Below are 16,356 nucleotides of genomic sequence, written 5' to 3'. Positions count from 1 at the left end.
TTTTTGTTCATGAAACTCACTTTTTCGCATATTTTATAAAACCTTGTGTTCATTTGAAAGAAATTCTAAAATTTTGCATTTTTTCTCACATTTTTATTAAACCATTAATTCTTTAAAATTTAAATTTTTGATTGTTGCTAACATTTTGGCGTCAGAAATTGTTTGGCAAGCTAATTAATTTCGCATATTAATGCTTCGAACTAAAAATTAGGAAAATATAAGACAAATGAAAAAGGAATACATTTAACCCAGACATCCGGCGCATCAAAAAATTGTTTTTGAACTGTCGAAAAATTGTTTTTGATTTGGCTATTTGCTTTTTTCCTTGTGATAGTTTGGCCACAACTTGGTAAATACTTATGTTGCTAAGTTCAAATTTTTAATCCAAATAATAACCATTTTATTCAAAATTTTCGGAAAAAAATGTTTGCCGAAATTGTATATACCAAATACTTCTTTATTTTTCTAAATTTTTTATATGTGCTCAAAAGTATATTTTGATCGTAGATTTAAAAAAAATGAAAACATAAAAAAATTAAATGTAATTGTAAGCAAAATTCAAAATCTTTCGTAACAAACATACCATTTTTACAGTAATTTCGCAAAATATGGCACAAATATCTGTTATTAAAATTAAAAACGAAAAATCTACCTCATTTCAATGTTAAAACATTGCTGTTGGTAAATACTCACATATTTTATAATATTAGTGCAGAAATTTTAAATTTTACTTTTAATTGGGAAATCGGTTGTCGTATTTTTCATAATGTACTGTCGTTTGTGTTGCGTAGTATTATGTCAATTGTGGTTTGTCCATTTTGTTTTAGTAAATTTAATTTGTGCTTTATTGCTCATATTGTGAATTGCCACTACTAGGTTTAAACCCAATAATTAAAGGGTGATTCATTTCGAGGTTCACTATTTTTAAAGAAAAAACACAGAACTTCAAATTTAATGGGGAATATTTATTCGAAAGAACATTCTGTGTCATTTATGTTTTGAAGATTATCTATTTCAAATGTTGGCCGCGGCTACGTCTCAGATGGTGCACCCGTTGAGTCCAATTTGCGATGACTCTTTCGAGCGTTTCGGGTGGTAACTGGCGAATGACATGCGCGACGTTTTGCTCCAAGGCCTGAATCGAAGCGGAATTGTTCGCATAGACTTTGGCTTTACATATCCAAAAAAGTGAAAGTATCTGCTCACCGAAGTGTTCTCTCAATAAATCCATTGATTTAAACGATGTGTGGGAAGTGGCGCCGTCTTGATGAAAGCAAATATTGCCGAGATCACAACCTTCAATTCCAGGCAACAAATAGTCGGTTATGATGGTGCAATAATGATCGTCATTGACGGCTCCGTTCTCATCGGCATCATTTTTGAAGAAATAAGGACCACACCAAACCGCGGTTTGGTTTTTTACATACCGATTGAGCCAGAAATGGGCCTCATCAAAATTAGGTTCCAAAACGAAGCGAAGTCGCCCCATACGTCAGTCTGCGTTGCTGCAAACGGCGCCGAATCGACTCTCTACGGTCTTCGTTTACACTCTCAGCTACGGCTGTTATACTTTCTTCACTTTGTGTACATGGTCTATTCGGGTAAAATATTATCAATTAATGAATGTTGCGTCTCAAGATGGGTGATGATATACATAAGTCGGAAATCGTCCCAACACTTCCTACAATATATATATATATATATTTTTTTTAAGTCGGTAACTGTGGCCTGCCTAGTGTCACTAGTAATTACCAAATATATATATGTCCAGAACGAGTCCCATTCTGACTCTAACCACCTCTTTTAATACAAAGTTAATCCCAATATACCGGGCCGACCCCGTGACCTAGCGTATCTTAGCGGATTATAAACGCTAAAACAATAATAACAACAGAATCTCAGAAAAATGGTGTCCATGAAAAAAATTTTCTTAAATCCAAAAGCTAAAAAACAAAATAAATCAACAGTTGAATAGTTAAAATGTTTGAAGTATTTTGATTTTCGTCATTTAACCGCTTAGTCATTTCGACTAAATGTATAATGATATGTACATACATATATGAAAATAGGTCGTGCGAATTTCTATACTGTCCAGCTGTTTCGAAGAAGTTTTTTCTCCGACTCTTAAAACAGCGTTCCGAGAAAGTCGCGTTAAAAGCACTAAGTTAAAATTTTTATACAAATATGTACGCTTATATCAGAAACTATTCGCCGGATAAACTTCAAATTTTTAGAAAAATTTTTAAATACATGTATATTCGACACATAAATACAAAAATCGATTTTTTTTTTCAATTCAGAAGTAGATATAACCCCAGTTGTAAATAAAGGCCTATTTCGGACATTTTTGAATTCTCTTGTTAACTGTAACTTTAACAGTATACTTAAAAAAACATGTCTTTGCTCCGTCATTTTTTGTAAATTAAACCTTTACTTGCCGCCTTTGTAATTGCAACTATCATTTAATTCATTTCATTAGTGACAAGCGGTTGCATCGGCCTTTAAATTCATATACATTTTTATATATTTAATGTAGCAGCTCATTTTCATTATCATATGCAGAGAAAAATAAACTGAAAATTTTAATGAAATTTAAAACCATAAATTATTGACCGCAAAACCAATAACGGTAGTTAACAGCAAGCAAATGATACATATAAATATTGGATAGCATACACATTACACACTACAAGCCTTTTAAACAGTTTAGCGCTTCGCAGCTGCATATCATATTCGAAAAATATATAAGTATATACGAGACTCATTGAGGGCGATCTGTTTATATAGCTATGTGTATGCATATGTGAATATATGCTTTTTTGTCATTTTGCTCGCATTGTGCGCCGCCTCACAGTACGTTTCTTTACACCATTTATAACAGTTTGTTTGTGCGCTCTCACCTCAATAACAACAATAAAATTAAACCAACATAAAATTATTGTTACAATTATGCATACCTATATATTACTGTTATTGACACGTTGTGTTTTATGTTTATGTTTCGTTCACTTTGTAATATCTGTATTTACAAATTTATTACCGTATATATTAGGGTGTCCATTATTTCGCAGGTTGATATTTTTTTTTGCGAACGCATCCTGTAGTTTCAGTTTTGATCTAAAAGAAGTATCCAACATAAACAAGCTCTTTGTTTTGAATTTAAATCGTGCCTGAATCATTTTAATTTATTCAAATAGCTTCTTTTATATGATATTTTTTGACCAAAAAGTTTTTCATCTCCAAAGCAAATAAACCTACACTGTTTAAATAGAAATATTCTAATGGCTCTACAAAAAAGGGTTTAATTATTATTATTTTTTTTTTCATAAAAATAGTCCTTTAAAAGTTATACGCAGTTATGCATGCAATGTACTGCATTCATATAGTACACCATGTCGTATGAGCAACGCAGTATGTGTTAAATCATGTGGAAGGATGCTTAATTCATAACTGTATAACATTTAAAGGGTTGTTTTGGAATAAAACACTCGAGACCTTTTTTTATTGGTCGAAAAATTTTGTACTAGAATATCAGTTTTTTAATATTACAGATTTATTTGTTTAAGGCATTACATGGGTTTCAGTTTCGTCGGGTGAAAAACAGCCTTTTTCAACAATTTTTTTTTCTCATTTAAAAAATGAAATATTTTATTAGAATTTTTTATTGTTAAAAACACACACTATTAACAAAGAAATTCTGAAATTTTTGGAAAAAATATTTTAAACTCGGTCACTGCAGCGCCATTTCCGGTGAACCTTCGGAAGAAAGATGTGCCCATGTTGGCAGGATAATTCCTTACAGGATCCCCCAAAGTGAAAAAATGCGTGTTTTAGGTAAAACGTTAATTTATTATAGAACGAATGGAAAAAAACTGAAAATTGGGGTTTGGCAGGCATTTTTACAAAAAATTAAAGATTTCGCGACAATTTTTTTCAAATAGTTGTAATCCAAAAAGAATCCTTCGTCGAAATCTTTAAGAATTGTATCTCAAAGACCTGTGTAAAATTTCAAGAAGATCGGTTGAGTAGTTCTCAAGAAATCTTGCCAACCGACTTCAAAAATACAGTTTCGAGAAAAACGCGTTCAAAGAAGGCACACTTAGCCTTGCTAGCCTCGAGCGTACAAGTTCTCAAGGCTTTATCTCCAACACTATTACTCGGATCAACCTGAAAATTTCGGACAATATTCTAGAAGTTGTAGAATTTTATAAGACAAAAAAAAATCGATTTTTGGAACCCGTGGACCCATGTAACCCCTTAAAGCAAAATTGAAAAAATGTCATGCTAAATACATGGAATGAGAAACACCATTTAGACACGGTTTAAATTTAACATATAGAGTTTTTTTGCGTTGGATAATTTTTTTAAGGCAAAAAATCAACTTGAGAACTAACGGACACCCTAATATACAACATATTTATTCTTTTATGTACTTTGCATATTTTGTTAATTTCGTTTTCAGTTTATTAAATATATTTATTATTTTTTCGTTGTCATACCTTTCTTTTACTTTTATTATAAAACACCAAAAAAATCAACAAACCAACCGCCCACCAACAACAACAACGCATATAAAATCACAATCACAAATATGTAAATAATTGCATATGTGTTTATGCTATGCGTAGGCTTAAACGAAGACGGCTCTTTTATTGGCCAATATGGACGTAAAGGACTTTGATTGCAATCACTTTAAGTTTAAACCATTTATGTATTCGCAACCGTCGTCTCGACACAACCATGACATAAAGAGCGCCAACAACCTTCACGGCCACGACAACAGCAAAATTAGCTACCAACCAACAACAACAACAAGTTTTGATTACTGCCAAACAGAACGCAGCTAGTAGCGAAACATAAAAGAAATAAAAATAAGCAATTTTTTTTTAAATCAAAACGATGCAGCTCTGAATCTCTCTCATCAAATTAAGTACGAGAAATGAAATAAACCGAAACAGTTATTTTTTGTATAATACTAAAACAAACTAAACTACTGAATTGCAAACGCGAAACCGTTATTTAATTTTATGGCAATAAGTATACATATAAATATATAAATAAATAATAAACTCATCCACACACGCACACACAGCCACATAAACGCGCTTAAGCGGATGATAATGAAAGCAGCACCGAGTGAAAAAGCGGGATGCGCCTAGGCGTAGACATATTTGCAACTCTCTCTTGTATTTTTTTTTTTAACTATATATAGTTTAAAGTGTGTTTTATAAAAAATTAAAATGTAAAATCTTATAATTGCTTTTATACCGTACAACAATATTTTTATTTTAATTTATTTTTATGTTTTTTTTTATGAAAATGTATGTGTTGATTTAATATAATTTTTTATTTTAATTTTCTTTGTTTAGTTTTTAGTTAACGTACTTGTATTTGTGTACTCTTTCATTTATATTTTTTACTCTCTCTCTCTCTTTTATATATAAAGTTAGTGTTTTTAATGCGTAATTTTAGCAATAGTGTTAAAGTTAATGAAGAAAACAAACAATCGAATCGTTTTGTAATAATTATGTAAATTAAACAACAACAATAAGAGGAGTAAAGAAGAACATTTTTTTAAAAAATAAGCTATTTGTGTACCTATCATTTTCGTATTAAACAAAACACTTAAAATGAATGAATTTAATAATAAATAAATGAAAAACGAAAATGTGTAACACATGGAAAAACAACAACACACTTTTTTTGTTATAACCATATAGGTTTGTTTATTGGCAGGGACATGGTGTTTAGATCAACTTAACTTAAGAGAAAAGTCTATGGTAAAATAGGCAAAAATAGCGCTTACATAACCTTACATGTTTCGTATAATATCAGATATATATATGATATGGACATAAATCTGCAATATGTATGATTATATAATTTTATGAAATATTTTTTTTAATTTTTTTTTTTTTTTTTATTTTTTTTAATAATTTTTGGAGGTTAGATTTTCAAAGTATCACTTTGGAATTATATTTTTTGAAACTATTTGAAAACTTTCATTTATAAATAATAATTTATTAAAATTACAAGTTTTAATTTAAAGATTTTAGATAATTTTAGCTATTTCGGATATTTAAAAGTATTATTTTTAAATTTCCATTTCATTTTTTAGCAACATATTAATTTTGATTTCGTACCGCTAAAATAATTTCGCACTTTCGTTTTAATGTTGTAAATGAACATAAATACGTAAATAAGGTAAGCATTTTAATTTCATAGACTTTATTATTAGTGTAGATTCGAAAATTTGCATGGCATGACTTGGAGAATATTGTTTAGTATTTGTTTATACATATATTTATATTTTAATGTTTTGAGTTGGAATAATTATTTTATTGATTTTTTATTTTACCAAGACATGGTTATGTTATTATTTTTGTATATATAATTTTTTTTTAATTTTTTGTTATTTTGTATTTAAATAAAATACATATATATAATAATAAAGAATTATAAAAAATAAGTAAAATATAAAGTAAAAATAAAAATAATAAAAAAATAAATTATACTTTTTTTTAATCTTTTAGTAGTATTTATTTTACTTTTGAATCTTTTTTTAAATATTTTTTAATACTATTATTATTACTTTTTATTTATATTATATTTTTTAATATTATTATTTTTTTAATCAATTATCTCCTTTTTTTGATATTTGTTTTTTTTTTTTGTTGTAGATATTATATTACTTTTTTATATTTATTATTATTATTTTTTTATTTTTATTATTGTTATTATTTTTTTTATTACTGTTATTACTTTTTATTTGTTATGAATTTTTTATTTTTTATTTTGATATTTTTTGTTATTTTTTCATTAATTACCATCACTATTTATTTTTAATTGTTTTGATATTTTGTTTTTAGTTTTTATTACGTCATAGCTGAAATTACTTCAGTATTGTGTAGTTACCCTAATTTTGTTACACTAACAATAAACAAAATCCATTCTTCTAACCACGATTAATTATTAAAAAACATTATAAAAAAAGAAGGAATTGCGTTATCATTAAATAAAAATAATAATGATAATAAAAATAAAAAGAAAAACAAAAATATATATTTTAATAAACACAACATCACCGCGACCATGCAAAAGTCGCAAACTAATTTCTGCCATCTCCTGGTCAACTGATTCTCACCGGTTGAAGGCTTAACAACACAACTTTCCCCACCTTCATGCTTTAAATTAACCAATTCATTACCTACACACACACTCACATGCATATAAAGCAACTAACTCCACTCCCTTTCATCTCACTTTGCAGCTCAATTCACCGAGGATGGTTCCTTCATTGGTCAGTATGTGCCGGGCAAGCTGCAACCGCCCGTCAGTCCACAGCCCATAAACAACACGCCAGCAGCGCATCAGTCGCCGACCGCGCCACCAGCGCCCACACAAGCCGCCACTTCCTCAAATACACCTGCTGTGGCCACCTATGTTTAGGAGCAATAGACGCAGGTGCAACTACAAAATATGCAGCAACAGCAGCAGCAACCGTAAAGGCATAACGGCAGTAACCAAAGTGCAAGCGAATGAAATTGTAGGTCGGACGAGCAGCGAAATTTTAATGCGCGACGAGGCTAGAGGTGTATAATTTGTAGCGATTTCAATTAGGTAAGCGAGTTATAAAGTGAAATGACTTTGATAAGCAATGACCAATTATCAAATGCTCATTTCACCCACGTGTTTGTAGTAGGAATAGCGTTGAGTCGGAGTTTGTGTATTGTCTTAAGTGAAATTTATACGATTGTTTATTGTCGGAAAATGTAGAAAGTGGAAAATTAAAATACGCAAATCGAAGGGTGTAAGAATAAAATATACGATTTTTAATGCAAGTAATACGAAGGAATACAGAAACCGCTTTTTATGCTGAAGTGAAAGTAATGCTTTACTAAGAAGCTGAGTGGAATTTGCAAAGCAAGAGTTTAAGTTTAATTTTGCATCGCCTAATATATGTATGTATCTAGATACATATACAGTTTGTAGTGTTGCATTTGTGCTCTTTGAATACATTTTTGTGCTAATGCGATGTTTTAGCTATTATGTGTGAAAATATATGTTAAAATGATCTATATAAAAGTTGTAAAATCATTTTAATAAATTATTGCAATTAAGGATTGCGCATTATTTTCAATTTTTTTTTTTTTTTTTATTTTTTTTTTCAAATATTTTATCTTTATAAATTCCATATGTAAACAAAAAAAAAATGATTTTTGGAAATTCACAAGTGGATATAACCTCACTTATGCATTTAACCTTGCTATTTTAAATATATATAAAAAATGCAGCACTACAAGCATTATATGTATGACATTAAAGCGGCGAAAGCAACATTAGCAGTTATTTACTAAAAGAAAAAATAATACACCCACACCACACTAAATCAAATGTACTATTTATTATTAAATGTATTGGTAATTGTAGCTTGTTTCAGCCAATATTTGCGTTAGATTGTTGTTATTAATAATAATAGCAGCTGTAGATTAAACAAAATACTAACAAACAATTTTCAGTTCAAGTAATTTACGCAAATGCGAAAATATTAAAAACAAACGCTTCAATAAAGCGTTCAAAGCCCCTCTGAATATTTAGTTTCAAGCCAAATAATTAAATAATGCATTTTGAAAAAGAAAGAAAAAAATAAAAAAAAAACTTTATTTGAGTTGCGTTGTAAAAAATTAAATTACTTTGGCAAGCCTTATACGTTGAGCTTACATGAAAAAAATACAAATATTTGTGGAAAATTATTACCATTTTAATTTACGCAAAGCCTTTAGATGTAATATAAACCAGTAAGTACGTGCGTGTGAACTGTTACATACAAATTAAACGAATCTCAATGTGTGTATGGTAAAAAAAAAGAAATAAAAATATTATATGAAAGAAAAGTATAAATAAAAAAATTATATATAAAAAAATAAAATTATATATAATAAAATAAAAAATTATATATAAAAAAATAAAAAATTATATATAAAAAAATAAAAAATTATATACAAAAAAATTAAAAATATAAAGAAATGTGCTATGTGGTTTGAAAATCAGCGAATTTCAACATATTTCACAATATTTTTAACTACCACTTACATATGTACGTCATTTAAATTCAAAAGCAAACAAAACAGTAAGGGAATTTTGCTAGATGTCAAAATAAGCACACATTGCAAAAGCTTATTGTTGTTGTGAATATCATTTGCGCTGCCAGTGTTTGTAATATTAAACAAAAACATATACGAAATAGTAATTTATGCTAAAGTTTATATATATATGTATGTATGTGTATGTAAAACAGTTTTCATTAGTGTAAAAGTGTTACTTTTTACACATCGAATATATATACATATATACAAACATAAATTTACAAAATTAAATATCGAATTGCTGTACACAAGTAAATAAATTTAGTTAAAGTTTAATATTAGCATTTTGTTGGTTGATTTATTGATTTAAAAAACCAAAAAAAAATATTTTATCTTCCTTTAACTGCCGACACTACTTAAATTCAGTTTTATATCAAAATGCTATATAAAAAAATACACCTCAAAATTTCTAACCTCAAAGCTCTCTTAAGTCGTTAAGTTAAAATTCAAAAGTATATACTCAATATGCTAATTTTCTGGAAGTGTGTATATAAAATATAAATGGCATTGACGTATAATATTCAAAAAATCGAATACAATAGTAAATTTACAACTTTAAGTAATATTAATATACAAAATGCACTTCTTTTAAATTTTTATTTTATTATAGCATATATTTTTCAATTTCCTAATTAATTACAACAGTCTTGCATTGCTGTCCTTTTGACACTTATCTCAGCTATTAACACAATGCAATCAATAAACAAAAAATATACATATGTATATAAATATATGTAATAACATAACTATTAATTTAACAAATGTTTTATTGCTGTAAGGAAAATAGGTTGATGCAATTTAGATTTAAATAAATATATTTATAATTAATTTTCGTTTTTTAACACGTCCATAGTTTGTAAACACTAAAAGAGAAAATGCATTTTTTAACTTAATATACATAAATACATATAAGTAAACATGTAAAATATTTTTTTTTATTCTTTTTTTTCAAATCAAAAATAGTTTAAGCTTGCTAGGAAATTCGTGAAAAACTGCTTGAAATACAAATAAACGAAAATGCAACAAACTTTTTACCGTTACAAACAAGCAGCAATAAGTAGCAACTCAATTCTCAAACACACTACGTGAAATACATTTGGTCAGCAAACTTTTAATAGGCACTGTGCTCGCATAGTGCTAACACACATGCTGGATTGCACTGTGAGTTAATAATTGAATACAAAAATAGTTGATTTTTACAAATAAAAAAATTTACACGTACAATATGATAAAAAAAAACAAAATTACGAAATTTTATATAAATTTTCCTAAGTAAAAATTAAAATTTTCCTAAGTAAAAACTTAAATTTTTTAAATATGTACGCGTAAGTGTAATTAAAGAGAAGTAGCACCTTTAATTATTCATTTTTTTGTGTTTTTCTTGTCATCAGCCCATCCAGTGATTCGATTATATTCCGTTCTATCCACACTTAAACTAATTAATTAATTAAATGTTAAATTTATTATCATTAATTATTATATTACATAAATATACATATATAAAATTGATATATAGGTACTGCAATGAATAATGAAATCTTTAATAATAAAACACTAAAAAATAAAAAACGAAAAATTTGTTTTAATTTCAAATATGCATAAATTTAATCAGCAATACGATAAATTGGTTAATTTATGGGATGATTTGTTGAATTGGTTTTATACACTAGCGTCGCGGTGATTATTTATATATTCGTAAATGTTGCTTACGAAACATTGTGGCATGCAATAATTACATTCTAATAAAGGTAATTAACTGAATTTATTAATTAATTATTTTAAGTGTTATATATATTTTGTTAATAAGATTTTAAAACAAAAAATTTTCCACCATTGTTTTTTTGATTCTTCAGTTTTTTTATAAAAAAATATTATAAAAACGTCACAAAATTTTAGTTACAGCCATGCTGCAAAAAAAAAACATTAAAAAATAATTTAATTAGCATTTCAATTAAAAATTATTTATTTTAATTTTTTTAAATTTTTTTTTAAATATTTTTTTTTAATTAAAAAAAATTTTTTTTTTCAGTTTTAGAACTAGACATTGTGAAATTATTTTATATTAATAGTTAATTTTTGGCTTCAGAGTGCTAGGTAGGTTGAAATCTTAGATGTGTGCCAATTTCTTAAGACCCCACTGCATCAACTACTTTTTTTTGAAATTTTTGATTATTTTTATTTTTTAATGTTTTTGTCTAATTGTTTTCCTGTATTCTTGTAATGTTAATAAATAACTAATGAAAAATGGATATTAAAAATATTAATTGCCTTTTTTACGCCACTTTGAATACCCCGTTGAGTTAAAAAAACTATTTTTTTTTGTCTTAACCTCAAACATTTTAGCTCAAGAATGAAATCTTTAATTTTATTGAAATTTAAAAATTTAAAAGTTAATTTGTAATCCCAACTTCTTGGTTTCAAAATTAAATTGTCAACTTTTGTCCCACAAAATTAGAATTAATAATTGAAAATATAATTTTTATTCCAAAAAGAATTAAAAAAATCGCAAGCCTGACTATAACATTTTTAAACAAAATTATAACATGGAGCGTTGAATAAGAAATCTTTAAACTCAAAACTAGAAGAATACAAAAAAATCAATAAATTCACCTGCACCCTTGCACCCGCATAACCCATCGAGATGAAAGTACGCAAACAATTTATAAAATAAAATAAAACTAACACAAACACAAAGGTATATATCAATAACTACAATAGCGGTCTGTGAATGCGAAATACATACATACATTATTATGTATTTCTGCTAGCTATATATGTATACATATATGTATGTATATGTATATTAACTTTTTAACACAAAACAAAAAATAAATCAACAAAATAATTAATGTGGCCGCTTAAATGGTATGAAATGCTAAGATGTGATATAAGCCGTAGCAAATCACGTGACAATTAACTTGTCCAATAATTAAATATTTTAATTAATTAAATATTAACTTACTTAAAAACAAAAGAGTAAGTATTTTCAGCAAACTTAATAATCAAACATGTTTGGGACTATTTGTGGATCATGTCCTACATTTATATATGCCTAAAATTTTTTTTTTTAATGGAATTAAACACAACGATTACTCAAAAGAGTAATTAAATATTTAATAGCAATTAACATTAATTATCAATTAAATAATAATTACAGTAGTTATGTCAACAAAAACTATATACACTTACCAGAAACCGTAATGTTTAAACATTAATTGTTTAATATATGTATGTATATACGTAGCTTAAATTATTTGAGTATAAAAAAATTATTCTAAAATGTAGTTTCTAACACTGCCGATTTGCGCAACGCGTACATCCAAAGTTATTAGAAATACTTAAAATATATAATTTAATAATGTAATAAAATATTATAACACAATGTTTAAACAAAGTAAGTATAAGTTGAAAAGAAAAAGACCAACCTGCTTGTTATCATTTTGATGGCGGACACGCACACATGTCAATGCGGATGTAACAGGTTCTCCTGACGCTAATTATGCCTAGTATTGCAAGGATTGAATTATCTTGATAATGTATGCATTTCCTGACGCTTCCCACACTCTTTCTGAAATATCTTCACTAAGAAAAAAAAACAGTGCTCTCGGAAGCAGAAACTTGGATAAAATAATATTTATATTTTTAAGAGCAAGAACCGGAGAAGGCAGTATGTTCTGAGCAGGACCGCTATGACTTACAGAATTACTCCATACCTACACGCCAGGTGGCTCATTACTGTGAACACCACTTTCGAGCGATCGTTTAACTCTCTCGAAAACCACAAAATAGAACTTATTAGGGTTTATATATTTTTTATTTAAAATCAACCAAGGACTAATGACTTATTAAAATCCCTAAAAACCTTCATGGTTGGAAAAAAGTAAAAACATAAATAAAACTGCTCCAATTAATTAAAGAAAAATAAATAAATTAGTAATAACAAAAACAATGTTTTTTGTATTTAAATCACTTATTTATACTTCTTAAAAATTGAATTGAATACAAATAACTCAAAGCAAGCAACTCAATTAAGGACTACATTTAATAAAATACAAAAAATAAAAATAAAAACAAAAATATTTTGGCTGAGTATACAGATTTATGGATAAACATATGTAAGTGTTTGCATATTTAATAAAAGTGAAGGTTCGCATTATTATATTTATAATAAAAATTTATAAAATAATTGATTTTAAATTTTAGAGACAAATATATGAATAAAGAATATATCTGGGAACTAAAGATCAAATACATACTATATAGTTAAACTATTTATAAAAAAATATTCATATTTATAGTAATCCAAACATTCACAAATATAGAAAATATGTAATAAATATTAAAAATATTTAACATTTATATTATGATATACAAATGTATCTTAATTAAATATGCTCCAAGTATCAAATGATGCTGATGAGTTTGAATTAATAAATAAAGGATACATAAAATATGTATTATTCTTATTCAAAAGGCTATGTTGTTGTTATTGCTGTAGCGGCAAAATTCTGCCGAGTTGACAATCCTTAGCCGGATAAAAATCCGGGTCCGTTCCGGTTACGTAGACCCGACTGTTGTGGGAACGGATTCAAAAGGCTATCATTAGTTGTTATATGGAACTCATAAGACCTGTGCGTAAGAAAGGGATGGACGATCACTGAAGAGTTTTAGTTAGAATTGTAAATTGGAATGGAACTTTAACAGCAACATTTGGTAAACTACTGGAGATTTATCCATTAGAAACGTTTAGGGTAGCTTTCCAACACTTGTTCGGAATGTTGAAACAGTAGAATAAAAAAATGTTCATTCATTTTCTCGACAATAAAAAAAATGTTTTTTATTGAATTTTGCTTAATTTTTTTTGGTTATATTATTGCAACGCTGTACTGAACTGAACGAAATGTAATTTTCTTTCGTTAAGTACCAATGACAGTCATGTGATGACTTATGACATTTTGTCAGAGTGGTGGTAGTCGATAAAGTGAATACTGGAAAATATACAGAAAAAGTAAATTTCTTTAGTAAATTCTTTGCCATTTCGTAGTCTTTTTGCGTGCCACACACAGCAACTTCAGGTGTTAGTCGAACCCAAGTACACCCAATTTGCAAATATCTTATTAGTTGCAACATCTAATCTCCTGTAAGTCAGCGAGCAGAACAAAGAAAGCAGAAAAATGAGTGAAGGTTGTTATTTCAATATTGATGGTGGCTACTTGGAAGGTTTGTGCCGTGGTTTCAAGTGTGGCATATTGAAGCAGTCGGACTACCTAAATCTGGTGCAGTGTGAAACTTTGGAAGGTTAGTGCAACTGAAAACTGGCAGTATGCAAGAATGCCTGAAATTTCCGACATTGAGTTTTGATTTTCCTTAGTACAGAATAGCAGTTGTAAGGGGGTGGTATGGTCATGTGACACACTATTAAAGTTTAATGTGTAAGTGTGTGCGTGCATGCATTTGCGAAGTGAATAATAGGAGTAGAAGAGAACGGTGGGGCGTTTACTATGTAATGAAATGTCAAACTCATGGGAGCTGTCTTGTGATTTATTTTTATTTATAATAATTTCTATTCTTATTTTGTTTTTAGATTTGAAATTGCATCTTCAGAGTACTGACTATGGCAGTTTTTTGGCCAATGAACCATCACCACTTTCCGTTTCGGTCATTGATGACAAGCTACGCGAGAAACTTGTCATTGAATTCCAGCATCTCCGTAATCATGCTGTAGAGCCATTGGCCAGCTTCTTGGACTTCATAACCTATGGCTATATGATTGATAACATCATTTTGCTCATCACTGGTACTCTACATCAGCGTCCAATTTCTGAATTGATTCCCAAATGCCATCCATTGGGTAGTTTCGAACAAATGGAGGCAATTCATGTTGCTGCCACACCTGCTGAGTTGTACAACGCTGTATTGGTTGATACACCATTGGCACCATTCTTTGTTGATTGTATTTCCGAACAGGATTTGGATGAAATGAACATTGAAATCATTCGTAACACCTTGTACAAGGCCTACTTGGAGGCTTTCTATGAATTCTGCAAGAAGTTGGGTGGTTCCACCGCCGACGTTATGTGCGAAATCTTGGCTGTAAGCTTGTGTTTTATATGTTTTACTGTATATAAAGTACTAAATTACAATTTTTGTAATGTAACAGTTTGAAGCCGATCGCCGTGCCATTATCATCACGATAAACTCTTTCGGTACTGAATTGTCCAAGGATGATCGCGCCAAGTTGTATCCCCGTTGTGGTAACATGCACCCAGATGGTTTGGCGGCTTTGGCACGCGCTGATGACTACGAACAGGTGAAGACGGTAGCTGAGTATTATGCCGAATATGCTGCACTCTTTGATGGTTCTGGCACCAATCCTGGAGATAAGACACTTGAAGATAAATTCTTCGAGCATGAAGTTAAACTCAATGTTTACGCTTTTATGCAGCAGTTCCACTTTGGAGTTTTCTATGCGTACTTGAAGTTGAAGGAACAGGAGTGCCGCAATATTGTGTGGATTTCTGAGTGTGTTGCTCAGAAGCATCGTGCGAAAATCGACAACTACATACCCATTTTCTAAATCACATAATCATATTGTTGTTTTTTGGGTTGTTGCTGTCCCTCGTGTGAGTTTTACATATTTCTTCGTTTAAAATAAATAAATTGCATTTGTTTTATTCGACTGAAATAGTTAGCTTAAACTAACGCGCGTAAATGAATTGTTAACAGTATCTTTTGTGCATGTATATACCAATATAAATTAATTTACTTCATTTGCATATGTGCGCTGCAATAGAAAGAAAATTATTATATTTCGTTCCGGTATAAACTTAACGCTAAATCTTTTTGTGAATATTATTGTTATGAAAGAAAACATACCTATACACACATGCATATATTAAATGAATGTACACAAACTACATATAAATATATGGAAATATAATGTATTAAATAACATGTTGTGCAAATATATACATATATCAAAAATAGATTGTATTAAAATTAATAAAATTATTTCCAGACATTCCTTAAATTTCAAACGTCTTCGAATAATATTTCAGTTCTTAGATATCACGTATCGGGTGAGATATGTTAGAAATTAGACCCTTAAAATGTTTTTAATAGTCTTCGGATTGAAAATTTTTTGATATTTAGCTAATCTGAATTTTAGTTTAGTTTGGGTGCATAGTAGTTCAATTATATACCGATATAT

General features: G+C 28.6%; 2 protein-coding genes across 9 annotated transcripts in view; both read left to right on the top strand.

The window, feature by feature from the left end:
• Positions 1–13,286, top strand: part of LOC126759836 (neuroglian) — a 153,749-nt gene extending 140,463 nt beyond the window's left edge. For 5 of the 8 annotated variants that reach the window (XM_050474986.1, XM_050474991.1, XM_050474987.1 and 2 more), the window contains exon 9: positions 7,271–13,286. In XM_050474986.1, the coding sequence (XP_050330943.1) occupies positions 7,271–7,449 (179 nt within the window). In that variant the 3' untranslated portion in view covers positions 7,450–13,286. Of the gene's footprint in view, positions 1–4,628; positions 5,694–7,270 lie in introns of those variants that run through there. The other 3 variants (XR_007667094.1, XR_007667093.1, XM_050474992.1) reach the window with 1 other exon arrangement.
• Positions 13,287–14,095: 809 nt separating this feature from the next.
• LOC126759852 (V-type proton ATPase subunit d 1) lies at positions 14,096–16,176 on the top strand. Its single transcript, XM_050475018.1, has 3 exons — positions 14,096–14,444; positions 14,731–15,239; positions 15,307–16,176. The coding sequence occupies exons 1-3, from the start codon at positions 14,321–14,323 to the stop codon at positions 15,721–15,723; spliced, it is 1,050 nt and encodes a 349-aa protein (XP_050330975.1). The 5' UTR covers positions 14,096–14,320; the 3' UTR covers positions 15,724–16,176.
• The last annotated feature ends 180 nt before the right edge of the window (positions 16,177–16,356 follow it).

Source organism: Bactrocera neohumeralis, chromosome 5 (genome assembly GCF_024586455.1).
Source record: "Bactrocera neohumeralis isolate Rockhampton chromosome 5, APGP_CSIRO_Bneo_wtdbg2-racon-allhic-juicebox.fasta_v2, whole genome shotgun sequence".
In the NCBI taxonomy this organism is placed as follows: domain Eukaryota; kingdom Metazoa; phylum Arthropoda; class Insecta; order Diptera; family Tephritidae; genus Bactrocera; species Bactrocera neohumeralis.
The sequence above is the reverse complement of the archived record's forward strand: the minus strand, read 5'-3'. Positions and strand labels throughout refer to the sequence as shown.